The 26,525-nt window shown below is 33.6% G+C and overlaps 4 protein-coding genes across 4 annotated transcripts; 2 read left to right on the top strand and 2 right to left on the bottom strand.

Annotated features, from left to right (window-relative positions):
* Positions 1-618: 618 nt before the first annotated feature.
* Positions 619-7,703, bottom strand: LOC110711891. The gene is made up of 4 exons (XM_021890333.1): positions 7,077-7,703; positions 6,149-6,398; positions 2,473-3,245; positions 619-1,048 (listed from the first exon to the last, which is right to left on the bottom strand). Exons 1-4 carry the CDS (start codon positions 7,538-7,540, stop codon positions 868-870), a joined length of 1,668 nt encoding a protein of 555 aa, XP_021746025.1. The 5' UTR covers positions 7,541-7,703; the 3' UTR covers positions 619-867.
* Positions 7,704-14,014: 6,311 nt separating this feature from the next.
* Positions 14,015-18,349, bottom strand: LOC110711972 (LOB domain-containing protein 1-like). The gene is made up of 2 exons (XM_021890414.1): positions 17,887-18,349; positions 14,015-14,737 (listed from the first exon to the last, which is right to left on the bottom strand). The coding sequence occupies exons 1-2, from the start codon at positions 18,115-18,117 to the stop codon at positions 14,375-14,377; spliced, it is 594 nt and encodes a 197-aa protein (XP_021746106.1). The 5' UTR covers positions 18,118-18,349; the 3' UTR covers positions 14,015-14,374.
* Positions 18,350-22,851: 4,502 nt separating this feature from the next.
* Positions 22,852-23,964, top strand: LOC110711930. Its single transcript, XM_021890367.1, has one exon. It carries the CDS (start codon positions 22,852-22,854, stop codon positions 23,962-23,964), a length of 1,113 nt encoding a protein of 370 aa, XP_021746059.1.
* Positions 23,964-26,225, top strand: LOC110711931. Its single transcript, XM_021890368.1, has 5 exons — positions 23,964-24,375; positions 24,454-24,640; positions 24,958-25,382; positions 25,473-25,663; positions 25,782-26,225. The coding sequence occupies exons 1-5, from the start codon at positions 23,964-23,966 to the stop codon at positions 26,223-26,225; spliced, it is 1,659 nt and encodes a 552-aa protein (XP_021746060.1).
* Positions 26,226-26,525: the final 300 nt, after the last annotated feature.

The following is a 26,525-nucleotide window of genomic DNA, read 5'->3' on the forward strand; positions in this document are numbered from 1 at the left end:
TATTTTTCCTAACTTTTATTCTTGTTGTTAAATTCATATTGGTATCATATATGCATTTATTATGTAAATTTCAATTTTACTTACAATACAGATATGATTGAAGAAAAAAGATGCATACTTTATATTATTATAATTGAAGAAACGACGAGGGAAAGGCCGATTTCCGAGTGTGGGAAAGAGAAGGGCCTATTTCGTGGATGGAGAAGGGAGGAGGGTGTAAGGGAGAAAGAGAGGGGTGCGATCGAGCATCGGCGTAGTTTTATTTAAGTATTTTTAAAAAAATTAGTTTTATCTTCAAAAAAAAAAATTGTTTTAAAATAGTTATTTAAGTGTTAATTAGTAATTAATAATCTTTTCTTAAAAAAATTTAAAATTATAACTTTTTTATCAATCACGTGGTAACACGTGTAAATTTAAACTTAAAAGAAAATACCTATTCAACAGATAACAATCACTTAGGACCATTGGAAGTAATTCACATTAAAGTTCGAATCACCCAAAGTTGGGATTATTTTGGACAGATGTGGCAAAATTAGGATTATTCTGGGTAATTTTTCCAATTTAATAACGATCCGCGGGTTTTCTTAGAAAGCCGAAATTAATATTGCTAAGATCAGCTAATAGTTCAAGTGGAGCTTAATTGATCAGAGTTTAACAAGTTTAACAAAAACACAACAGTTAGTGACAGACAAAAACACAAAGGAAGGAACCAGAATGATTGGAGTTTGCTCAAGTGCTCAGAAGACATAATAATATGTGACAGAGATTGGGAGAGGGGATGCAGTTAGCAGTTTTTAATGCTTAGACTATGAAAACAATTTTATAAACAAAAATGAAGATGAATGCTGTTATCTTCCTACGCAGTTACTAATCCGAGTCAGAGCCAGATTCAGAGTAATATTCATCTTCATCGTAATCTTCTTCATCATCATCGTCAAAATCTGAGTCATCATACATAATATTCCTTTCATTCCAAAGTGGACATGAACATGTAGCCTTCTTGTTCTTCCACTCGGCTCCACATGTATAGCAAAATTCAAACCCACATCTGCATACAATATGAACATGTTATAATTTTTTTTTAACAACTTAAGGGTGTTCATTGTAGGGAAACTAAAATTGAGAATGAGAAATTTATATCACAAAACCAGATTATGTCAAGGTTATGGGTTACAGAGAAGAATAACACTCAAAACACTTTAAAACCTATGGTGTTATCATAGCAAAAAGGAAGAGGATGGCAAAGGGAGGGCATTACTCAGAGATATATCAATGATTTTGTTATCAGACTCTGAATTACTAATTCGTTCCAATTACTACTTTCAAATCCCCAAACTCCCATTTCCATTCACACGCCGCTCTTTCAAAAGCAAAATATGTAACAAAATTCAGTTTCTACTTCATTAGATCGCAAAATGGTCTAAAGAACCAGAGAGCAGGGGTCTGGGGTTTGAAATCTGAGTAGATGACGGCTTCTCAAGGTTTTCAGCCCAACAGCCACAAGTGTTATAAAAGAAAGGGTAATAGAGAGGGTAACCAAATAATAATGAATGTGATAGTATCAATGTAAAGTTGTAAACTTTCCAGCGAATAGTACTCTATCACATTCGCCATATGGGAATCTAAGCCAAAGCTACCTAGGAAAGCTTATAGGTCTTATCATATTTTCCATCCACTGTACCAACACTACAAGCAAATGGACATGACGTCAACAAGCTGATATGAATCTTGAATTCCCACAATGATCAAGATCGCACTCACTGTGAACATCAAGGTCATGAGATTTCAACTAGGTGCATCCATAACAACTGTAAGGGTCTGTAACATTCAACAAACTATTAAACTCAGATGGATTCTTTTTCTAAACTATTCTATCTATAACATTTCTTCTATGAGCAGCCCTGCATTTCTTTAACAGTTACTCAGCAAGCCATCTTCTACTTCTCACCCCTTGGCTTTTGGAATACTACTTTGGCTTTCTTATACTCTTTAACCTAATATACCTTAGGCAACTCCTTCACTACAAGTCATCTTAGCATCTCCCATTTGCACCTCCAGTCCTCCACAACCTCAACCTAACACTCTAACAGACACATATCCCACACCAAAACCCAGTGCGTACAACATAAGGTTGATACTGGCAATTCAAGTTCTGAAATGATTCAGAGTCAGCTAGAAAAATCATCTAAAGGAGCCGTCCACAAACAAAAAAACTAACAAAAAAAAAAATCTGGATTTCATTCCCAGTTACTTAGCACTTATATTTTAAATATTCAGAGTGAGTATACATGTGACAAGATGTTAACAGTTCCTCAGGATTTCATTTTCCATTCTCCTGACACTTGTGACTGCTCATTAGACTATTTTGACAAACTCATCCTATCAGCCAGATTAAATCAACTTTGTATGCTTCCATACAGCCATGCTAAATACATTTTTAATATAAAATATATAAGTGCGAAGTAAACTTACCTGCATGTCATGTGGTAGCAACCTTGAGCAAGTTCAATCATATGTTTGCATTTCACACATTGGCGCCACAAATTTTTAGTTGCAAGTGACTTAAGCTTTGCATCTTCAGGCTGCAGATTTGGATTTGATCTCTTATACTCTAAACAGGACATATTATTATGCCATGGCACTCTACAATAGATGCAAAAGAGCTCATGACATTTTAAGCATTTTCTGGCTCCAGATATTCTTCTATTAACATTTTCTTTCCTTGCAAAGTCGTTAATCTCAGCTCTTGACATCAATACTGAGCACCTAGGGTAAGGGCAATATACCTTTTCAGCAACAGGTATCGATGCTTCTCTAACTCGTTGTTTCATAATTTCAATTAGCTTAGGCGTCAAGAACTTTTCACAGCTACTAACATTTAGCTCATACTTGCAACTTTCATGAGGGCATTTTGGTACCATCCCATTATGTAACTTTGCTTCCACATGCTGCTTCATACAAGAGAAACAATATTTATGCAGACAACTATCAATAGTGAACATTTTATCCTGATCTGTCTCTTCCAAGCAGATCACACAAGTCTCCTTCAAAATCTTGAGACGGTTAGGCTCGGTAGGTTTGGAGATCTGAGAAGTGATAGCATCTCTAGCAAGCTTGAATGCAAACTTTATAACATTTCGGGAAACAAGGCAAAGACGATAGTAGGTAAATTCCTTTCGAAGAAATTCTACTTTTGCCATTAAATTAACTACCTTCCTCTGTTTTGGTTGCCATGCATGCATAGCCTGCATTCAATAAAAAAAGAATTATATTTCATGCATGACTATTGTTACAACAGATCCAAGCAAGATTAAATAAATCAGCAACAAGACCACAGGTTTTACATGGTTCACTAACGATGAATAAGCTACATCCACAAAAAGGCAATCGAGAGGAGAGTAATTACAGATTACAAAATAGTGGCTAGGTTAAACCCTAAGGGAGTTTATACAGTACTCCCAAAACATGAAACGGAATAGGCCAGAAATAAGCCCGAAAACAGAAAACTGTAGCCCACATAACAAATACCATAACCCCAAGCAACCCCTGTGATATTCATTTGAAGGGGGCTAACTGTACAAGGCATATTTTTAACAACCAATCATAAATTGATCACCCACCGTGGGAAAAATAAAATCAAGGAATGTACTTCCTTTATTTCTTTTCACTAGAAACAATTCTCATTTCACATTTGCCATTGCATTATTTTCAATCACTAATATCTTTAGTTATCATTAACTAAAAATATAAATTAAAGTGAATCTACAAGATCCCACATGATTATATTTTTCCATTTAAATATAAATCACCAATGACACCAAAGCTAGTCAGAGTATTTGAATAATGCATAGGTCAAAGTATGTGAAGCTTTTTTCGGGTTGCTAGTATGACTGTATGAGAAAACTTAATACTTGTCTTATTATGAAACTTTTCGACCCCACGTGTAATTTATGTCTTACAACCAAGGAGATAAGAAAAGTGATGTTTCTTTGGAAATAGGGATACATTGAATTGCCCCGTCAACTCTTTTAAGGTCAACTAAAATTTCATTGGAAGTAAGAAGGCAAAGAGGTATAAAATTTAATAGCAAATTGTGTTATATCTATTATGTTGGTGCTCTAACTAAAGAGGAATAATAAAATTTTCCATCATTGAAAGTCCTCCCTGGTTACTTTTTGGTAACAAGTGGTGTATTTAGCTTTGTTTGAGCTCACTCATAGCCATTACGCTAAAATTCCTAGTGTACTTTCTGATGTACTACAAAATTGGGAATTTTTTATTTTTTTTATATATAACTATTTGGCCTTGTTTCTGCTGATCTCCTAGACCCCTACTTTGTATCATTTCGTCTGAGGTTAAATAAAATGTGTTTTTTCTTATATATACAGTTAGGAAAAAAAAAAAAAAAAACAGTTAAAAGAAAACACAGTAGAACAAGGTAGTAACTTAAATGAACTTGAGGATATAAACACATTTTAAATGTAGCCAACCGCACTTTTAAGTATCACCAATAAAATATTGCCAGTTGCATCTTAAGACTCTAATCACTCTACTACACTATAAAGAGTGCTCAATTCCTAAATACGAATAGAACACTAAAATGATTATAGAAGTATTCAACTAGGATTCCGACTGACTGAAAACTAATCTGAAATACAGTATTAAAATCTTCTAAATATAATTTCCTTGAAACTTCATTGGAACCCCAATACTACTACTCCATATGAGATAAGAAAAATCCTTAAATAAAGCTTTTTGCACACCGGGAATAAACAGGATTCTTCATCCAAATCAAAGTAGTCAAAACTCAAAAGCTCAAAATCTGTTTAAGGTCTTCTGGTCCCAAAATAAAACTCAACTTTATTCAATTTAGGAAGCTTTCAGGTGGCCAAGAAACAATATCATACCCAAGTTTGGTGCTTTGAAATCTAAGCTTTATCACCAACCGCAGTAGCAAGTAACAGTTTGAGGTTTCCTTCACAAGTACACTACAATACTCCATAGCATGACACGGCATTAAATAATTTAAGTGGATGGGATTATGGGAATTGACAGTTTGAGGTTTCCTTCTTGTAGGTTTAGCTCTGCCTTGTCTACAACTATGGAGAAAATTTGTTACTTTAAGAGTACCTGGCCCCATGCCCCATCCCCAAAAGTTCAAGGATAAAAGAAAATTTTGGGTGGAAAAATATTTAAGTTCAAACAGCACTAATGACTAATACAAGTGTGGCAAACAAAATAGTCTTTTAGCTATCTGGTCAAAGAAGATTTAAACACATAATATTTATAGCTGATTGATATTTGATCTGTGGCAACCGAGATAAAAGGATCATCAGCTCATTGCAAGGTGGTATATACATGGACTCCCTATCTAAATTTTGCTAAGATTTGCATATTACATATGCAATTTAGCTAGCCAAGCATTAGAAGAATGGTCCACTGCATGCAGCGTTCTGAAATATATGCTCAAGTGACATCTTATTTTTTTTTTTTTTTTTGAAGAACTCAAGAGTACTCTCATAGAACTCAAAATTAGAGTATACAAAATGATTAGATAGTTTATCCATATTAAAATAATTGCATCATTTTACATAATAATACTTGCTTTTATACATTACTAGTGGACAAATATGTTCAAAGTAAAACAAGTGAATGGCATCAACGGTTATTATTGGCAGAGGGACTAAGACTTTTTTTAACAACAATATGCTTCCTCTATCTAAAATATATAGCTAGCTACGCAGTCTCAACATCTCAAAAACAAGGAATTTATCATGACATACCCATAATAACTTCACAATGGTAGGGTCATCCCTATCCTCTCTCCAATTCTATCGCTCAACTCAAGCTGACATATACCAAAAATATAGTCATTATCTACTCCTAAATCCAGAAAGTGATCATATTAGCCTCCCAATATAGTTTTCCTAACTAATATTTCCTGGTGGAGGGGTGTTATAAAGGCTAAGGCTCATCCATCACATGAAAAGCAAAAAGGCCCTTAAGATATCCATGCCATAAAAGATCCTATCTGACTCACTCACACTATAGTCTGAATAGCCATATATAATTGCACAAAAAATACATTTCACGCGATTTTAATACATATACAATCAATCAAGTCAAGGACAAGGGAGTTTCTACTCACATAACGGTAAACAGGAAGGTTGTCACAAAAGATAATGATGCGCTTCAAATCCAGTGCACGAGCAGTTTCAAGACCTTCAATTAAAGCCTTGATCTGAGTTATTCGACGACTCTTTCCATTCCCCACCAAAGGCTTGCTCAACTCAAAAATCAAGTTTTCCCTTGGATCACAAATTGCAACTCCAATGCCAGCTAGTGTAGCCTCAGTATTTCCTACTTGTTCTACCTCCACTAAGCCCTTAAAATACAACCTGAGGTTTCACCAAAATAAGACATTAAAATCACAACATACTATCCGCGGGTAGGTGTGACACCTAAGATCCAATTACACAAACGATCAATACTAAATTGCTAACTTAAGCACAATTACATCTACAATACCATCCATAAAACTAGGAAAAATCATATTAAATGACAATGCATTTAAGCATTCAAATTCAAATGCCGGATATCCAACTTCAAACACAACTAAAACCTTCAAAATATGTCATTCGGGCACAATAAACCGAACCAAGAAATACGAAAAAATCACTCAATAGACTTACAAATTCAACCTTATATCACCATTGCACTTTCATTAATACAATAACATTACAAATCACAACTCTACATAAAAAATTTAATCAAAAGGTAACATTTAAACAATATAAACTAGTCATTTAAACAATAAAATAGCTAGCCTAACCCGTTGTTCTCTTCACCTGATTTTTACTCGTTCGCCGTTCTATTTGTTCAACAGAGTTACAAATATTTAATTATTATAACTGATTTTTATTGAATAATACTCGGAAACTGATTCTTATTATTTTATAAATTAATACTAATTCAATGTATTTATTCAACAGAGTTACCCACGTTTATCAATTAAAACTTATTTTTACTGAGTAAAACTCGAAAGCTTATTAAAACACAACTTTAAATAAAATTACCTGAAAATCGGAGAGGCGACAGAAGAAGACGAGGAACCTTCATCGAAAGGCCTTTCGAACTCATCACCAAATTCATCCCAATGATCTTCAGGCAAACGAGTAATCTCAAGAGCAAGTTTCTGGTCGTGAATTCGACGATTAAGATCATCTCGTAATTTCTTAGCCTCAATTTCACAGAATTCATGGTCTCGGTGTTCTTGTTCAAGTTTTTCGAGTTCTTCACTCTGAATATCTGCGAACTTGAGTTCGTCGCCATTGTTGTTGGATGAAGAAGCTTCTGGAAGAGGAAGAGGAGAAGAAGAGGAGGTAGAAGGGAGGAGAGAGAGAGAAGCGGTTAAGGCTTCCTCTAATTGGAGATTGAAGGCGAAATCTAAGTCGGATTCTAGGGTTTTTGCGTTGGTTAATTCCAGTCTTTGTTCTGTTATGGCTGTTATTTCATCGTCGGTGTTGGAAGTGGCTGACATGGTTGTTGGTTGATCGAGACAGAGAATTCTCTGGAATGTCAGGAGGTCTACTACAAATTTGACTTATAATACAATTATACGAGTAGTTATTATACGAAAACTAGGTGTACCGTGTATCCGTGCTTAGTATACGATTTATACGAACTCCTTCTGTCTAAGTTTATAGTTCTTATTTATGTTTTTTCATGATATTTAAGAAATGGGAGGAAAAAGTACATTAAAAAAAGTGAAAAGTATAATTATAGACAAAAGTTAAAGAGAAATTGAAAAAAGGTACAAGGCAAGTGAAAAATTCAAGAGTAATTTAGGAAGTTCATTGAATAAAGTTAAAAAATGAGGGTATAATGGTTTTTACATATTATCCAAAAATAAAAATAAGGAAAATTGTCCGTAATAATCCGACCTTTGCCTCATCTGCCCAAAATAATCTCACTTTTTGATTATTTTTTTAATAATCCGACCTTTATAGCCAATCCGCTCAAAATGGTCCCATGTCACTTGTAACCGGCTGAGTAGGTTTTTTTTAATTAAGTTTAATTTACACGTTTCATCACGTGATTGGTCAAAAAATAAGTTTTAATTTATTTTTTTTAGAAATGATTATTACTAATTAACATTAATTAATTATTTTAAAACTAATTTTTTTAAAAAATGATAAAAAATTTAAACAACCACCACCAGCCACCTCCCCGCCGCCACTATCGGCCCAGACTAGACCCTTTGCCGCACCCAGACCCATATTCCCCGCGCCGAGCGCTACTCCTCCCCCTACTCCCGTCTGTCGCCTCTAAACCACCACACTCATTCCCGTAACAATGGTGGTGATGGTGATGGTGGGCTGAAATTGATGGTGATGGCCGAAATTGAGGCGTTGGAAGGGGAGGGGGCCGAAAATGGGACGGGGGAAGGGAAGGGGGGTCGAAATCGGGGCGAGGGCAAGGGGAGAAGGCTGGAAATGGGACGAGTGAAGGGGATTGGGGTCGAAATCGGGGGCGAGGGAAAAGGGAGGGGGCCGGAAAGGGAATGGCGGAAGAGGAAGGGTAGCTGGCGCACCAGCCTCCCAGCGGTGGCGGTAGGGGGGCTGGGTTTCTTTTTTTATTTTTTATTTATTTATTTTTTGCAGTTTTAATTTCTTTTCAAAGGTTTTTTTATTTTAATTATTTTAATTTAACTTTTTTTTCAAAATTGACCAATCACAAGCCGCCACGTGTCAGGTAACTTGGTATAACAAGTTACATGATTGGTTGGGACCATTTTGAGCAGATTGGATATAATGGTCGGATTATCAAAAAATAATCGAAAGGTGAGATTATTTTAGGCGGATGAGGCAAAGGTCAGAATATTTTGGGCAATTTTTCCTAAAAATAATATCAACATTTTGGATCTCCAAAATAGGAAAATAAGAACTATAATGTGAGACAGAAGGAGTATGTATATTTAAAAAGAAAATAATAATACTCCTTCCGTCACATTATTAATAATTTTCAGTTTTTCTAATTAAGTGTCTCAAAATTAAGTGTTTATTTTTATTTTTAATTGTTTTATGTACTACCTCCGTTCCTAAAAGTTCGACTCACTTACTATTCATGTGGTCAAAATAAAATAACTTTAACCACATTTTATGATTTATACAATCAAAATAAATTAACAAATTTGTTCTTATTAGATTCCCCTAATGATAAATTTTTCAAATATCAACTTTCTAAAAATTTTACTTATATATAGCCGAAGTTATTAATGGTCATAGATATTCATTGGAGACCGTGCAAATGCAATGTGAGTCAAACTTTCAGGAATAGAGGGAGTATTAACATACTACTACTAAACTTACCTTCATAATAAGAGTATCATAAAAAGGTTTTTATTATAATATTAAATAAAAAAATAAATTTTAAATTAGACAAAAAGAATATAATTTTTTAATTTTATAATGTCACAAAATATTCGGATGTACAATTCGGAACGGTTTTAAAAATAATATACGTAGTAATTCCTTTTTGACTTCTTGTGTTCTCAGTGTACCAAGAGCAAAATTTAACCTTTTTCCTCTATAAGTTGTTATCAATAAACTAGCTAAAGTCTCGTGTAATGTATGGGTTTTACTAAACTATATAGCCAACTATAATATTAATATAGCAATTAATACTTAAAGAGAATCACATTTATAAACTAAACAAAATATATTGATTTTTTTTTTAATTTACCTATATAGACATCATTTTTTTTCACTTTTGATAAATGATGTTAGGGTTAGTGGTGTGTTAGACTTTATAAATATGAAAGAAATTTAGGGACTATTGATTTTTCATCAAAACCCATGCTAATATTAGCATGAAATACTATAGAAATTTTGGATAATAATAGTATCCTATTACTTTTTTTTTTTTTTTTTACAGTATTTATGCTCATTTTAATAACAAAAGTTACTTAATATAAAATATATACAAATAAAAATATTCCATTTGAGTGTGTATATAAAAAACATATTTAATCGTCAAAATGAAAGGAGAATATTATAGGTTATATAGAGCTGATCGAAGTCAGCCCGACCCGATTTAGGGTGGGTTTTTTTTTTGCCCGAAAATAGGCCGGGTCGGCCCAGTCCATTTTTTTTATTTTTTTGGGCAGGTTTGGAAATGCGAATCCCCCCACTTTGGGCGGGTTTGGGCACTTAATTTCCGGCCTAAAGTTTGGCCCGACCCGACCCGAGAAGTGGGATGAATTTTTTGGCTCATCTCTAAGGCTATAGATACTTTTCATGAAGTATATATTGACAATAAAAAAAAAAAGATAAAGTGGAGGGAAAATTTTCAACCAGTGGATGACATGTGTTATCACTAATTTTGCTTTTAGTATTAAGTTATTGATTCCCATTAGCATGCACACCAATTCACTTTTGCCCCAAATTATGCAAATAACCACTATTTTGCTTTACAAGAGGTTGAGAATCAATTAAATTAGGGTATTAGTATTATTACTCTACAAGAATTGAGATATTTTTGAATCGAATATGTCATGTTATATTATTTGGGAGTCTGTGTCGTTATTTGAGATATTATTTACTAGCCTGTGTATGGTTAATTGATCAAAGTATGAGGTCAAAAAGATAAAAAAAATAAAAAAAAAAAATTTGTTCTTGGTTTGAGGCTTAGCGTTATAAAACTTAGCTCTTGGCATGTTGATAAGGAGATGAAATCAACAATTAAGAATGAGGTACAATCTTTATTTTTATATGGTCTCCTAAGTGAAATTTGGCCCATATGTTGGTCATGGTTCAAAATGTTTTTCTGGTTATCGAGAGTATTTAAGTTCTTATACTTGTTGATTTATTTATTCAAATTACTTATGTCCTAAGGCTAGGTACAGAACACAGAGCATGCACACTTACTAGTTTGATAATAAATCGGGTAAAGGATTGTGTTATTATATTTGAGGTTTTATTTTATTAAGGTTATATTTGGAGTATCGTGTTGAATTTACCCTTGTGGTATATATGTGTAATGTAATTTTGAACAACATTGTTTAAATGAGCTGCATATATTAATTATTTAATTATTTAATTATTTGATCATTTATTTTCATAAGGGGTGATTACTTAGCTTTTTGTTGACGTGTGTGTTTTTTTGGTGTGCTACTTGAGGTTACGACCATGTCTTTTTCTTATGGTGGCCTTGTGAAAATCTATTTTGAAATTTGTCCTTAATAATGAGCAGTCAAGATTATTGTCTAAGCAGGTTGATCAAATGATCGTAATTAGAGGAGTTCAAATGTTTCAATTAGTATGCTATAACAAATTTCTAATATTGTAGAAATAGCTCACTTAGATTATTGCGTTGCAATAGTATGGGATTTATAAGACTTAGCACTTGACAGATTGTCGAGTGTGACGATAATACCTCCGATTTAGGTTTATTCTTCTGCAGTTTTATGCAAAGGCTGTTTATTTTCCTTTAATTATTATTTATTATTAGTTAGTAAATCAGAGATACTGTTACAAAACATAGAGTCCTTTTGGGTAGGACTTTTGTCCTACACCGAAGATTCTTGCAACATAGGCCTAGAGAGTAAAATATTTACTAGTGGGCTCATGTTGACCTGGTGTAATACCCCGTAATTTTACACATTTTATAATTCTTCCTCTGTTTTTTTAGTTGACACCTTTCGGTTATCACACTTGCCAACGCATGTTTTTAACGATTAATATCTCAATTATCAACATTGTAAAATTATAAAAAGTGGATATTAATAAAATATACATCGAGACGATTCAAACAAGATCCCACGTGACTATGTTTATCGTATCTATAAATTACAAAAGTGAGTCAAAGTGTAATGTTTGAATAGTGTAAAAGTCAAACAGTGTCAACTAAAAAAACGGAGTATGTATTTTCAAAATTTAAAGATTAATTTAATATTTATAATATGTATTTTTGGAATTCAAAGAATTAATTATTTTGGAAATGGGGCAAACATAATTTGTTTAAAAAGAGTTTTTTTACAATTTAACTAGGAATTTTACTACAAGTTAAATAACTTGTACCAGCTTTCCTATTTTACTTCAAATTCCCCTAACTCCATTAAGGGTAATTTGGACTAATCCTATTGTAAAAGAGTTCCGAATTCCCTATAAATACCCGCCTTATATGTGCAATTTTTAGTTGGCCAACGGTGATTTTTCAATATTCTTTCTCTCTTTTTTTTCATTCTCTTTCTTTTTCCTTATTTCCCTATTGTCACAGTGGCCAACAGCCACCCCCCACATCGACCACCACGGGGTCCCGCAATAGTATAATAAGATAAGACTAATAAATTTAGATAAGTTTAAGGTTAGTAAAAAAGATAAAATAATGTAAACGATATTCAAAGGAAGAAAACATTACCTACTTATAAGTGACAAAGGAAGAAAAGGCTTATCAAACTAAAGGTATTCCATAACATTTTTTTTGTAGGTAAATAAATAGAAAGGCTCTATAGGGCTGATGAAACCACCTATACGTCAATCCGATCAGGTTAGCAGCTTTGGGAGTGGGAGAAAAGGGAGAGGCAAGTGAATGTTAATAATTATGAGGTTGTGAGATACAATAAAAGATCTGCTCTTACGAGAAAATACAAGTTAATCAGTCTGATATACCAAGTTATATTAGGGGGTATAATAGTCATTTTAGCAATTAGTTTCAGAGCTTTCTTCCTCTTCCCAAGCTCAGATCTCCTCCATTCTTGACTCCTCGATCCTCCATCAATGTAGCTTCCTCTATCGCCGCCTCCTCCATTTCCACCACCTAAGGTGATTAAAATTGCTGCTGTGAAGAAGATGCTACCCCTAAGGGATTGATATGGCCCTACTTGACACTCTTTGTTACTAGGGTTTCGTTTTGTTTCGGCATGAAGCGGCAATGAGCGTTTGAGGAAGGAAGAAGAAGATCGGTGGGAAAGCGGAGATATGGTAATAGTTGTGATGGGTTTCGGGTGGTTGAGGTGGCTGTGATGGTGGTGGCGTGGTTGAGGACCTTGAGGTGTGGCTGGGAAGAAAAAGAAGAGGGTGGCTTTTTTTTTTTTTTTTTTTTAAACAAAAATAAAGAAAAAAATTTGTTAATCTGATTAACTGGGGCAAGCCCCTGCTCTTACACTTTCCTGACATCTACAAGTTTACTCTCTTTACCAAAAACCACAGCATTCCTATAAAGCTAGACCTATTAGACTGTTTTAGTGAAGCATTGAACATGCAATTTAGACTTCGATCTAGCGGTTACACTTGCTTTCCTTAATGATAATCAACTTCCACTTCAAAATTAAAAGGTCTAGATGATATATTATTATATTTCAAAAGCTTCAACACAGGGCTATTCCAACTCTTTTGGAGGCCCTATGCAAATAAAAAGTATTAAGTTGGTAAAATAATTTTTTTTTTATGACCCCAACTTATATTTGTTTGAAAGAAAAAAACATGGTTTTTAGTTATTTATTATGGACTACTACATATTTTAGAAAATAAAAACTTACAAAATTGAATTTATACCTTTTAGAAAATGGAGTACGTCTTACAGTAGTTGCAAGGTATATTATTTATACCTTTTTACTTTTTGAGGCCCCAAACAAAGTTGAGCCCTATACAGCCGCACGGGCTTAACCGATAACCAAGTAAAGGTCGTCCATGCCAACGACCTCCCAAATAACAGAGATACAAATCTTTCCAATATACCAAGCTTTACTTGGTTAGCATATCATAACATACAATCCATATTACAATTAAAAAAAATATAGGCCAATACACACAAAAGTCCATCATTTGAACAAGCATCTTGTCACCTTGAATATCTTTATATTCGGTTGAAATATAAATCTATAACTTTATTTTCAAATAAATGTGAAAAGGAAATTAAATTGGTCAAGAACTAATTGGAAGAAGAAAGTCATGGATTGCGACTCATAACCCATCACCATTTAGTTAGTGATATTAGGTAACCAAAAAGGCAAGAAAAAAGTAGTTTTAGATTGAATTATAAAGATCAATATATTAGAAAATATAGAACTACAACGTTGACAACTATGTGTCTTTTTTAATTTGAAGTTTACATGAGAGTTGATACACTCTTCTACTACTCTACTTTAGCTATTATGCCATTACATTATATTTATATAATTATATCCTACCTTTTCATACAAATTTGATCCAAAGCTACTTTGCTTAGCTTCATTAATTTACTACTACTAATAATATTATTATACACATTATATTATATAATATATAAATGATCTTCTTTAAATTCTCCTTTGCTCATCATAGCTATAATTAGCATGGAATTAGGAGACTTAATTAATTGACAATTACAATCATCATGTCCAAAGAGGCTCCCAAAGTGATCCTCCCAGGTTGTTGTCGTCGATGAAGCAAGCGTTGTTACTTACACCGCGATTAGGGTGTTCCGGTGACACTGACTGCGACGAGGTGTTAGACGGTGGAGATTCATCATGATCATGTGCCATTTCCATGCATATTAAGGCCAATAAATTAGTTTGTTGACATTTCATGTTCAATATCTCAGCTTGAGCCTTGGCTAATTGTGCTTGGAGGTCATTCACTTGTTTTTGAAGCTGACAAATTGCTCCAGCGCATCCATACACCGGATCTCTTAGTCGTGCATTCGCCTCGTACACCATGCTGCTCACGGCATCCGCCCTTTGTGACTCCGGGAGGTCCTAAAGATGTAATCAAATTCATTAGAACACAAAATTTGATTAAGGATAAAGTTGAGATCATTGTCAAACATTACACTCCATGTATTTAATTTGTACTTCTACTTTTGCTAGCACAACTAATGCAATATGTATGGTCAAAGTGTCAGACTAGATTACCTAGTAAAAGGGTTGTCATAACATATTATCAATCAAATATTTGATGTGTAGGAGTTTAGGTCAAACCTCATTTTCAGAAATTTATACAAAACGTACCAGTAGCTAATTAATCAGGACAAGTAAACTAAATAGACACGAACTCTAAGAGTGATGATATAATATTTATTATGTTGGGTACTTGGGTTTACTTGACGAAAATCAAGTACACCCTGTATATACGAGATTATATGAAATGACCGATAAAGTATATATCCTCGCTTCTTTTTTTATTTGATACATTTTTGTTATTGTGTTACTTGTAGTCTTGTATCAACCATTAATATATTTAATTATTAGTATATAAAGAATGATATTTTGAAGATATATAAAGACTTGGATCTAACAAAATTCTACGTAACTATATATAAGTATTTAACTATCAGAAAAACATATTCAATATATTCCATATAAAATAGTGAATAGTGTGAAATTCAAAACGTATCAACTTAAAATAACGAAGACGTAACAAGAAGTTTTAATGTAAAAAATTATTGCTACACCCCTATTTCATTCAACTAAACCCATAACATTAAGCCATATACTGTACTACGTATACATAAAAGATGTCAAAAAAAAAAAAGTTGAAATCTATTTTGTCATTTAAGAGCTTGTAGAAGTTTAACATACTCTCTCCTTATGATAATAATAGTCACACGTAAGGATTAATTTTTTAGGATGTCTCGAAAAATAAAAGTCACCTAGTTTTGGTTTGTGATTAAATACCATCATACATTTACTAATCAAGATTCAAGAATAACACAACCCCGTGAAGGTTAGACAATATGGCGAAAATTTATCCACAATATAAAATTTAAATAGTATGGCGAAAACTTATGTCCCTCGGATTTTTTTTTATTTTTTTTAGATAGCCACAAGGGCGGGGGATGAGAATCGATCCTAAGATCATCAGTCACCTGAAATCGGGTGGCGAAAACTTATGTCCCTTTTTTTAAGCGTTATACACTTCTTATCAAATGCGGCCAATTTTTTTTAAGTGTTACTCCTCCTATTTTAGCAAAAAGTTACATTTAAATATATCTCTCTTCTCTAATGGTCCATACCCAAACGGCCAAACCCACTACTACTTTTTAAAATTATTTATTTCTTTTCTCATTCATTACTTTTCAATAAAATATTAATTAACCGACCCGACTATCTATTTTATACAACTTTGTAATACTCTAACTAACCCACTTATCACTGATTTTATATAAATTAATTAAATTGTCTAAAACTATATGTCAGTTAGAGTGTAAATAAATCGGAGGTAGTATAAAAACTTAGGATCATATATAATTCGGACGAAAGGAAAACTATAGAAACTCCCTTAGCTTGTCTTAACCGATTACACTATTGGTCATTTGTCCTTGCCATGTCATATTCCCTAATAATCAATTATAATTAGCAAGTAGCATAATCAAGAGTTTCAACTAATTTGTCTAAGAACTTAGGATACTATCTAGTCTAGGACACTAAAAGTGGTTGTTTGATAGAGCAAAATGATGTAGTCAACAGACAAGATATCATTGAGATTGTTCGTTGGGTAACTAATACTACTAACAAAAGAAGAAATTTTGGTAGGTGGTTTGTCAATTTAACCATCTTAAGGTATTATGCCATCCACTAGCTACCATAATATCGATATGGGTATTTTGGTAATTTCACTAACCAACCAACTTTATCTAAGTTCTAGAATACTTTAGCTTTATCATTCTTTTGGGAACAATGTCCTAGACAAGGCCTGCTTTGCTCCTTGTTCCATTCACACAAACTCAATTCCCTCCAAATTGTTATGCCTAGATATAGATTGAGACTGAAAGATCAAATGAAAAAAGTCAACAACCCCATGTTTGATTTTTCTATTTTGCAAATTTTCTTACACTAAATATTGATTGTTGCCTTTTAATAGTAAAATAGATGTGACATATGAGTATATATCAACATCTTATATGGTATTCAACTAATGACTTGGGATGTCAAATTTTTAGTTTAATGTAGGATCTATTGTCTAATACATCTTATTTTAAACAAAATAAGTTTAGAAAAGTCAAGATAAGTATAGACAAAAATCTCACACAAATAAGCCAATAATGAGATAATATAATTGTTTAAGCAAAATCAATTAGATAAAATAAGTTTGAACCAAATTAGTTTTGATGATTTCAAAAGAAGTTAAATTAAACAGAGCCTTTACTTTGAAATAATAAGCTCATTAAATAACATTTGTATGGTTTAACTATGCTTTCTTAATCTCTTTGTCGTCTCTTTTTCTTAGTCCAGATATATGATATTTCACATTTCACATATACCAAAGAAAAGGATCAATAATGGTGCAATGGACTCATCAAAAACAAAACACAACGGAGGAAAAATATATATTATGTGATATAAAGTTTAAAGTACTCCATGTAAACTCATTACTATGTCCCATCAAAAAAAAAAAAAACTTGTTTGATTTTCCATTTTTTATGTATAAAGGAATGTTTATATTCCATTTTCTAAAGTGGATGTTGATTTTTATTTCAATCGTAATCTCATCACAATTTCACCAAATAAAGTGGGGAGAGATCTATTTTTGTTGTCTCATTCATCAAACATTCTAACCAACTACTAACATAATAATACGTTCCCATTAAAAAACAAACGTATATATAAAAATCAAAATCAACCAATTATGCCTCAAACTATTGCACGAGTTTAATTACATACAAGTATACAACAACGGGTTGTTTAGTCACCACAAATTTCATAAATGTCACCCCGAATATACTTACTTTGCGACTATATATGTTGTCTTTTAATCATGCCACTCAAGGGTGACATAGAATTTGGGGTGTTAGTCAAAAAAATTATTTTAATAAAAGTGGCTATAGATTAATATTAAATGCACAAATTACGCAAAATTTAAGCAAATTATAGAAAAGATTTGAGTAAATGGTTAAAAAGAGGAATACCTGGAGAAATTTAATAATATTGCTAGCCCCAAAAACCCGGTGAGCAATGGTGAACTTGAGTGGTTCAGTGGGCGGAAAGTAAGGTGCCAAAACACATTTATCAGCGCATCGCCGGCGCAGGATCTTGCAGGCAGCGCAAGGGCTAACTACCACAACCGGCGATGGCGATTGCGAAGGCGGAGGAGGAGAGGAAGGAGAAGAAGGAGAGACAGAGTCTGTAGTGCTGACCATGGTCAAAAAAACAATTACAGGGGAAGAAAGGAGAAAAGTTGAAATGGAGGGAAACAAGCTACTTTGCTTTTTTAACTAGTAGAGGAAGTTAAGGGAAAAGTAGTCGAGTTTAGTTTTGTTAAGCTAAGTTAATAAGATTAGGACTATATATATATTTATATGTGTAGAGGAATATAGAGAGTTTGGAACTTGGAAGTACTCTGTAGTTAGTAGTAGTAGGAGTGATTGAGTGAAAGTGTTTAGATGTACATGTGACATCAATACTTTGGAAAATTATTAATTTCGGTATAAATACGTGGATGCTGTACATATATTATTACATTTGACAATTGACATTGATACATTGGGTTGTTATATGGGCTTTTGCTAGAGCCTAGAGGTGTTAGTTCGGATGTCCGGGTCAGTCGGTCACGTTCGGTGATGTCGGATCGGGTTGAATTATACGTAGTATTTTAAATTTGAGTCATGATAAATTATTGTATCCAAACATATTGGGTAGGTCTTTTTGCTATACTATATTGTCGTCTTTGTTCATTAGTGGTCGACTAGTTGTTTGGTTACATGTATGTATGTAAGAATTATACTCCATCCGTGTTTTAATATGTGTTACACTTTAACTGCCATATAGTTTTAATAAATAAATAAAAAAAAAATTAGTACTGGCCAAGAGAATAAATAAATAATATTTAAATGTAACTTTTTGCCAAAAAAGGAAGTGTAACACTTATTAAAATACAGTTGCATTTGATAAGTGTAACACTTACTAAAACACGGAGGGAGTTCCTTACAAAGAATTTGCAATACTTATAATAAAACTATTCTCAGACAACGTTCATAGGGATTTCCCCTGGCCAAGAGAATATTAGCCTACTAGGTAAGTTAAGGGCTTGTTTGACATTATTTTTTGTTTTCAGATTTTAGTTTTTTGAAAACAAAAAACCAAAAATAGAAAACAAGAAAGAATGTTTCCACTTTTCAGTTGTCAGTTTCAAAATTATTATGATTTTAGTAAGTTTGACTACTTTTTTTGTTCATTATATGACATATATCAATTGATTTAGGAAAACAAAAAAACCAAAAACTAAAGAACCACAATGATACGAGACGAACCCCAATTAATGGATTGATATTTTTTAAAAAAAAAGTTAATGGATTGATAAGTCCTAATTTGTTACACATATTAGGTGTATATCTACTCTCAATTGCTTATGAATTTAGAGATCTTTGGTGCATATTTACATTACGTACTTGAGCTATGCTCTACTACTTTTCATTTGTGTGTTTTGGTGAATTTCAAGTGATTTAGATGCAAATGGATTATGGTTGTTAATCTTAAGTATCTCAACTCATATCTTCAAGACAAAATTGAGCTAGAATGAAGCAAAATGTTGATGAAAGACTTTACGAATATGAGGCCCGTCCACTATTTCACTCATAAATTTTTATCCACAAATGATAATGGAGTGATTCTAATTGCAATGAAAAGTAGACTTCAAATCTTTCCAAAGATATATTACATGCCTCAAACAAAGCTTCGGATCTCAAATTATTACCGATTTAAAATGAGCTATGTCACAGGATTCATAGGATTATGCCTATGTTATTGCTAACCCAAAAAAATCCTCTTAATAGTTTTGTTAATGGAAATTGTTAAGTTGTGGTATGTTTTTGTGGTAAAAAGAAAAAATTTAAAGAGGTGGTTAAAAAAAAAAAAAAAAAAAAAAAAAAAAAACAACTGGACATTTTAGGATGGTAAAATCCCAAAAATCCAAAAAAAATCATAATTTTATTAAAAAAAAAAAAATAAATTTAATGCTTCAATAACCTTGATATTGATATAAGTATAAAAAAATCCTGGTTTACCATTTTTGTTGAATTACTATTGCAATTTATTACAATATACTCAGTAAAATTAGTAACAACTGTAATCCCCCGTACATTTAAATATTTTATAAACGAAATTTTATTTTATTTATAATATTTATTTATATTTTTCCGGAATTTAATTTTAAAAGTTTTAAATTATTAATTTGGGTCCAAAAATTAATTTAGCACAAATTATTTTACGAACCTTCATTCTATAATTTATGCCCATAAAAACAAAGCCTAACTCATTTGTTTATTTAATTGGCCCATTATTTTCATGAGACCCAATTCTACCCTACAATTCTCTCCTATAAATACCCCATGAATCTCCAAATTTTCCCCACACAAAAAAGTTAGTCTTTATTTCTTTTCTCTTTATTTTATTTCTTTTTCCTTTATTTCTTTTTTCTTTCTTTCTTTTCTTTTCTTTTCCTTTTCCTTTTCTTTCTTATTTCTTTCTTTCTTTCTCCTCTTCCTGTGTGAGCTTTGCTCACTGCCGACCAGCCACCTCTGGTGCACACCCGCCTCCCTACCGCCGGCGACCCACCAGGCGGCCCACCGTGGCTCCCCCTTTCCTCCTCCTTTGTTTCCTTTTTATTTTTACTTAAAATTGTTAATTTGTTTTGGGTTTTAGTTTTAATTGTTTGAAATTGATTTAATTAGCGTCAAAACTATATTTTTGATGGTTTAAACTATAAATTTCAGATTATTAATGTTGTTTAAATCTTCAGATTTTGTAATATTAAAACCTAGGCTTTTAATTTATTTAAATTGGGATTTTAGGGTTCTAATGAGTAATTAAATTGGGGCTTTTATTCCTAATGTATTTCTAATCATTAATTAAGCATAAAAACATGTTTGAAGGGATATTTTAAGGAGTTTTTAATAAAATCATATTGCTGGAAATTAGTTTGGGTATTAATATTGAATTGTTGGTTGTTTTCTAGGAGGTGATTATTCCCTAGGAGACTTTTAATTGATTAAAAGTGGCACAAAAGATTGTTTACACGAGGTACGTATATGTCTACTTCGTTGTAATTAGTCTCATGTTTAGGTACCAAAAGGAAAGAACTTAGTTTCATGTTTAGAGAACACTTGGATGGAAATTGTTTGGTTAAACATTGAATTAATTCACGTGCTTATGTTTATGAGACATGTTTTGATGAATTGATTATGTTTGTATGGAATTATGGATGCAAGCATGTTGAATTATATTGGATTAATTGTTTGTATGGAATGTTGATATAAGCATATTTTTTTATTGGATTGGTTTGTTACCCACATTTGGATTATTAAAGGATTAAAATTGAATAGTTTAAGTGGAATGAATTTATTAATTATTCCATGAGTTTATTATTATTTTATTTATTACTCAAGCATGACTTGTTAGTATGTTTAGTAAAGGTGAATTAAGCAGAAATGGTTAGGTGGGTTGACTATGTTCAACAATTTTGGATATCTTGGAAGTTGAATGGAATTAAAGGTCAATTTGTGATGTGAACATCGTTGTCCTAAATAAGATTAAAAGTGAATTATATGTATGATCATCATGTATGGTTTACTTGAATGAGTCGGCTATTAAATAAACTTGTTATCACGTAAAGTGAAACATGGATGGGCAACAAAACTCTGTAAAGCGTGCACTTCTGCAATATTAACAATTATGGGTTAGGGTACACGGTGGTAGCCCGTGGCTTTTCGAGGCTTTTTTGATCAATATGTCCTCTTTTCTTTTGGTATTTACATTTTTATTTTATAATGAAAGTTAAATGGGATCCTAAACTAACTTTGTGAGAATGGAGTCGCGCCCAGTCTTACATCATTTTGGTTATTTGGGACCAAAATGATTTGGTGGGTTGGACAACCTCGTTTATTGCTTACTCCAAATTAAATTAAATATAAAGAGTCAAGTGATTGGAATTGGTTAGTAAGTATGTTTGAGTTGATTGAACTATTTAAGTGAGGAGTCTTGATTAATGAATTCGTGATGTATGTTTATTTACTTTAATTAATTGAGCATGTTAGGTTTGTTGCGTTGTAGCTTGTATGTACTCAGCTTTGTTGATTGCGTGCTTTTGTATGTTTTCTTTTGGTCATGACCTTCGCCTTTCAATGACCCAGTGATGATCCAATTAATACACTTGTATTATTGGGGAGCAGTATTGCACAGGTTAGCTTGATGATGTGAAGTTCGGGGATTGGCAATGCATTGTCAAGGGATTTTTGTGATTGAGAGTATTCGTTCCTTGTGTTGAACTTACTTATGTTTTACAATTGCATTTATGATTTGGGTTTTGAATATTGGTTTAGTTTAAATAAGGGCCTTTATGGTTCCAGTTTGTAAGCTTTGACTTATTGGTTTTCTAAACTATGTTATTTTTAAAGACTTAAGTTTGGTTTTCCGCTGCGATACTTTGATAAAACCTTAACGTTTTAACACGTGGCAGTAACATGCCAGTGGTTCTCCTCTATTTTATTTAAAGTAGGTGGTTTGGAAAAGGGAGAATTATTGGGGTGTTACAACAACCTTGCATTTCACGAGATTGAAGCTAGTGTTATACTATAAATACATTTAGTTATGAAGATAACTTTTGGTTTAGTGTTATTATGTAGTTAAGGTTTCTCCAATGGTTGGGGGATGTAAACTCTATAATCAACACTTTGATTAGGGATATATGTGGGGCGGGTCAAGTAGGAGACCCGCCCCGATTTGGCGGGTGGTGGGGTGGGGATGGGGATAAAAACCATATCCTCCATGGGTGATGGGGCTGGGTTGGATTTTAATAATCATTTCCTTTAAAAGTGACTTATTAGTGGCGATTGTGTGGCCTTTTTCATCTTTCTACCTTAATATTTTTATGATCATGAATGCGGTGTGTTGTGCAAGTAGAGTACTTTTGTGTCGACGTTGGCCTAATAGTGCGTTATACTTCCAGGCAGAGAAGGAGGATGGCTAACAACGATGCTTTAGCTGATGCTATTAGGCTACTAGCTGAGAACTTGAACCAAAACCGCAATGATAATCCTGATCCCGCGGGTGAGATGTTTATGAAGCTTGCTCAGGTCAAACCACCATACTTTAAGGGAGGTGGAGACCCAACTTTTCTGGAGAATTGGATTAGGGAGTTCGATAAGATCTTTGCTGCTTTGAATTGCCCTGAGAATATGAGAGTTGACCAGGCTGCCATGTATTTGAAGGATAAGGTAGATATTTGGTGGAGGGATAATGGAAATATGCTTCGTGCTGAGGCTAATTTTGGTTTGGAGACTTTCAAAACCAAACTTAGGGAGAAATTCTATCCACCATTCTTAAGGAAACAAAAGGCTCAAGAGTTCATTAATCTGCAAATGAACAACATGTCGATTACTGAGTACTATAACAAGTTTATGAACTTATCGAGGTTTTCTCCTGAAGTAGTGCCTACTGAGGAGTTGAAGGCTCAAAGACTTGAGCAAGGTTTAACTAAGCAGTTACAGAAGGACTTGGATGGAAAGACCTTTAAGACTCTTGATAAGCTTTATCGAAGAGCAACACACCTGTACAGTCTGAATGTCAGGAGTGCGACTGAGAGTGGGAATGTTAGAGAAAAGCGAAAGGATTTTGGGAATTCGAGTCACCAAGGTAACTTCAAGAAGCCAAGGAATGAGAATTTCCAGAATAGAAATTTTCAGAACAATGGAGGATCGTCTAAAACTACTAGCCAAGTTGAGAGGCATTACAACTGCAAGAGGTGTGGCAAGGATCATCCTGGAAAGGATTGTGATGGGAACTTGGTTGTTTGTATCTGTAACAAGAAGGGCCATAGGGAGTTTAAGTGTTTCTCCAAACTGAAGCAACAAGGGAATGGGAACAAGTTTACTCCAACAAGCAACCAAGGAGGAAATTCGAATGATCATAATAGGAATGCAAAGAGCGGAAATGTTGGCAACAACAACTCCAGGAATCAAGGAAGAATGTCACTCCAGGTCGTTTGTCTGTAATGAGCAAGAAGGAAGCTGAAAGGTCTTCTGATGTTGTCACTGGTAACTTTTCTATTCATTCTATTTCTGTTAAAGCTTTGTTTGATTCTGGAGCCACCTATTCTTTTATTTCTAGTTCTGTTGTGAAACAATTAGGACTAGTTGAATCGAACTCAATTGACTTGCCTATTAGTCTACCTACTGGCGAATTTGTGAGGTGCACCAAGATGCATAAGGGTTTACCTTTAAGTATTGGAGAAATTGATTTTCCATCCGATCTTATAGAATTTGAGTTGGGTGACCTTGATGTTATCTTGGGAATAGATTGGTTGGCTACTTATAAAGGTAAGATTGATTGTGAGATACAGAAGGTTTATTTAAGGAGTCTTATGGGAAAGATTGTATCTTACAGACGTTTTGGGAAACCAAAAGGTATTGGGATTATTTCTGCAATGAAGTTGTCGAAACTTGTGAGTAAGGGGTATCCTTTGTTCTTTTGTTGTGTGTAAGACTTAGAAATGAGAATTAAGGTGAAAGTGGAAGATGTGCCAATTGTGAATGAGTTTTTGGATGTATTTCCAAAAGAGATTTCTGGTATGCCACCAAAAAGGGAAGTGGAGTTTACAATTGATTTGGTTCCTGGAACGACATCGATTTCTAAGGCACCATATAGAATGGCACCTGCTGAGATGGGAGAGTTAAAACTGCAATGGCAGGAGTTATTAAATAAGGGATATATTAGGCCAAGTGCATCTCCTTAGGGAGCACCAGTTTTGTTTATGAAAAAGAAGGATGGGAGCATGAGATTGTGCATTGATTATAGGGAGTTAAATAATGTGACAATAAAGAATAAGTACCCACTCCCAAGGATCGATGATTTGTTTGATCAATTAAAGGGAGCTAATGTGTTTTCGAAGATTGATTTACGTTCGGGGTACCATCAACTTAGAGTTGCTGATAAGGATATACCTAACACTGCTTTTAGGACTAGATATGGGCACTATGAGTTTACAGTTATGCCTTTTGGGTTAACCAATGCACCTGCAATTTTATGGATTTGATGAATCGAGTATTTCATGAGTATTTGGATAAGTTTGTGGTTGTTTTTATTGATGATATTTTGGTATACTCGAAAAGTGAGGAAGAACATAATGAGCATTTGAGGGCTGTGCTGAGAACTCTTAGAGACAATAAGTTATATGCTAATAAGTTTTCGAAGTGCGAATTCTGGTTAAAAAAGGTTGCATTTTTAGGACATTATGTGTCTAAAGAAGGTGTTTTTGTGGATCCAACAAAGGTTCAAGCAGTGATTGAGTGGCCTACGCCTAAGAATGTGTCTGACATAAGGAGTATCTTAGGACTAGCTGGCTATTACAGAAGGTTTGTGAAGGACTTTTCGAAGATTGCTAGACCCTTAACTACTTTGATGAAGAAGGAAAGTAAGATTGAATAGGATGAGAAGTGTGAACAAGCCTTTCAAACTCTTAAAGAGCGTTTAACCACCGCACCTGTTTTAACCTTACCTGAAGGAAGTGATGGGTTTGAAGTATATAGTGATGCTTCGAAGAATGGATTAGGGTGTGTGTTGCAACAAAATGGGAAGGTAATAGCTTATGCTTCTCGCCAACTCAAATCTCATGAAGTTAACTACCCTACACATGATCTTGAGCTTGCGACTATAGTGTTTGCATTGAAGATTTGGAGGCATTATTTGTATGGAGTAAGGTGTAAGATCTTTACAGATCACAAGAGTCTCAAGTATATTTTCACTCAGACAAATCTCAATATGAGACAGAGGCATTGGTTGGAGTTGTTCAATGACTAATGTAAACATATAGTACCATGAAGGTAAAGCAAATGTTGTTGCAGATGCCTTGAGTAGGAAATCAAGTCATGGTGTGAATGCTTTAATCGTGCCTGACAAGTTATGTGAAGATATGAAGCGTTTGAACTTGGAGGTTGTGAACTATGGTGAAGTAGGAGCAAGGTTGAGTGCTCTTTCACTTGGGAATTCATTGTTGGATGAAATAAAAGAGAGTCAGAAAGGTGATGAAGGAATCCAATCAATTAAGGAGAAAATGAGCCAAGGGAAAAATGTAGATTTCAAGATCCATCATGATGGAAGTTTGAGTTGCAAAGAAAGATGGTGTATACCAGAAAAGTGTGAGGATTTAAAGAGAAAAAATCATGGAAGAAAGCCACAATACTCCATATTTTGTGCACCCAGGAGGGGACAAGTTGTACAAGGACTTGAAAGAGTTGTATTGGTGGCCAAACATTAAGAGAGAAGTAGCTGAGTTTGTGAGTAAATGATTGACTTGTCAAAAGGTTAAGATTGATCACAAGAGACCTATGGGAAAAGTTCAACCTTTGGAGATTCCTAGTTGGAAATGGGATTCGATAATCATGGCTTTTGTCACAGGATTGCCTGGAACCAAAATTGGCAATGACACTATTTGGGTGATTGTAGATAGACTTACAAAGTCTGCGGTGTTTATTCCAATAAAGGAAACTTGGAAAAAGAAACAATTAGCAAAGGTCTATGTGAAGAATGTAGTTCGACTACATGGAGTGCCTAAGGA

This window comes from Chenopodium quinoa, unplaced genomic scaffold (genome assembly GCF_001683475.1).
Source record: "Chenopodium quinoa cultivar QQ74 unplaced genomic scaffold, ASM168347v1, whole genome shotgun sequence".
In the NCBI taxonomy this organism is placed as follows: Eukaryota; Viridiplantae; Streptophyta; class Magnoliopsida; order Caryophyllales; family Amaranthaceae; genus Chenopodium; species Chenopodium quinoa.

Excerpts from the sequence above, each read along its gene's own strand:
- LOC110711931 (XM_021890368.1), top strand. The coding sequence starts at position 23,964 with ATGAGCAAGAAGGAAGCTGAAAGGTCTTCTGATGTTGTCACTGGTAAC. Across the intron at positions 25,383-25,472 it reads TACTTTGATGAAGAAGGAAA|GAAGTGATGGGTTTGAAGTA; the intron begins GTAAGATTGAAT and ends CCTTACCTGAAG. Across the intron at positions 25,664-25,781 it reads GGAGGCATTATTTGTATGGA|TACCATGAAGGTAAAGCAAA; the intron begins GTAAGGTGTAAG and ends GTAAACATATAG.
- LOC110711930 (XM_021890367.1), top strand. The coding sequence starts at position 22,852 with ATGCGGTGTGTTGTGCAAGTAGAGTACTTTTGTGTCGACGTTGGCCTA.
- LOC110711891 (XM_021890333.1), bottom strand. The coding sequence starts at position 7,540 with ATGTCAGCCACTTCCAACACCGACGATGAAATAACAGCCATAACAGAA. Across the intron at positions 6,399-7,076 it reads GTCGCCTCTCCGATTTTCAG|GTTGTATTTTAAGGGCTTAG; the intron begins GTAATTTTATTT and ends GTGAAACCTCAG. Across the intron at positions 3,246-6,148 it reads ACCTTCCTGTTTACCGTTAT|GCTATGCATGCATGGCAACC; the intron begins GTGAGTAGAAAC and ends TATTGAATGCAG.
- LOC110711972 (XM_021890414.1), bottom strand. The coding sequence starts at position 18,117 with ATGGTCAGCACTACAGACTCTGTCTCTCCTTCTTCTCCTTCCTCTCCT. Across the intron at positions 14,738-17,886 it reads ATATTATTAAATTTCTCCAG|GACCTCCCGGAGTCACAAAG; the intron begins GTATTCCTCTTT and ends TTACATCTTTAG.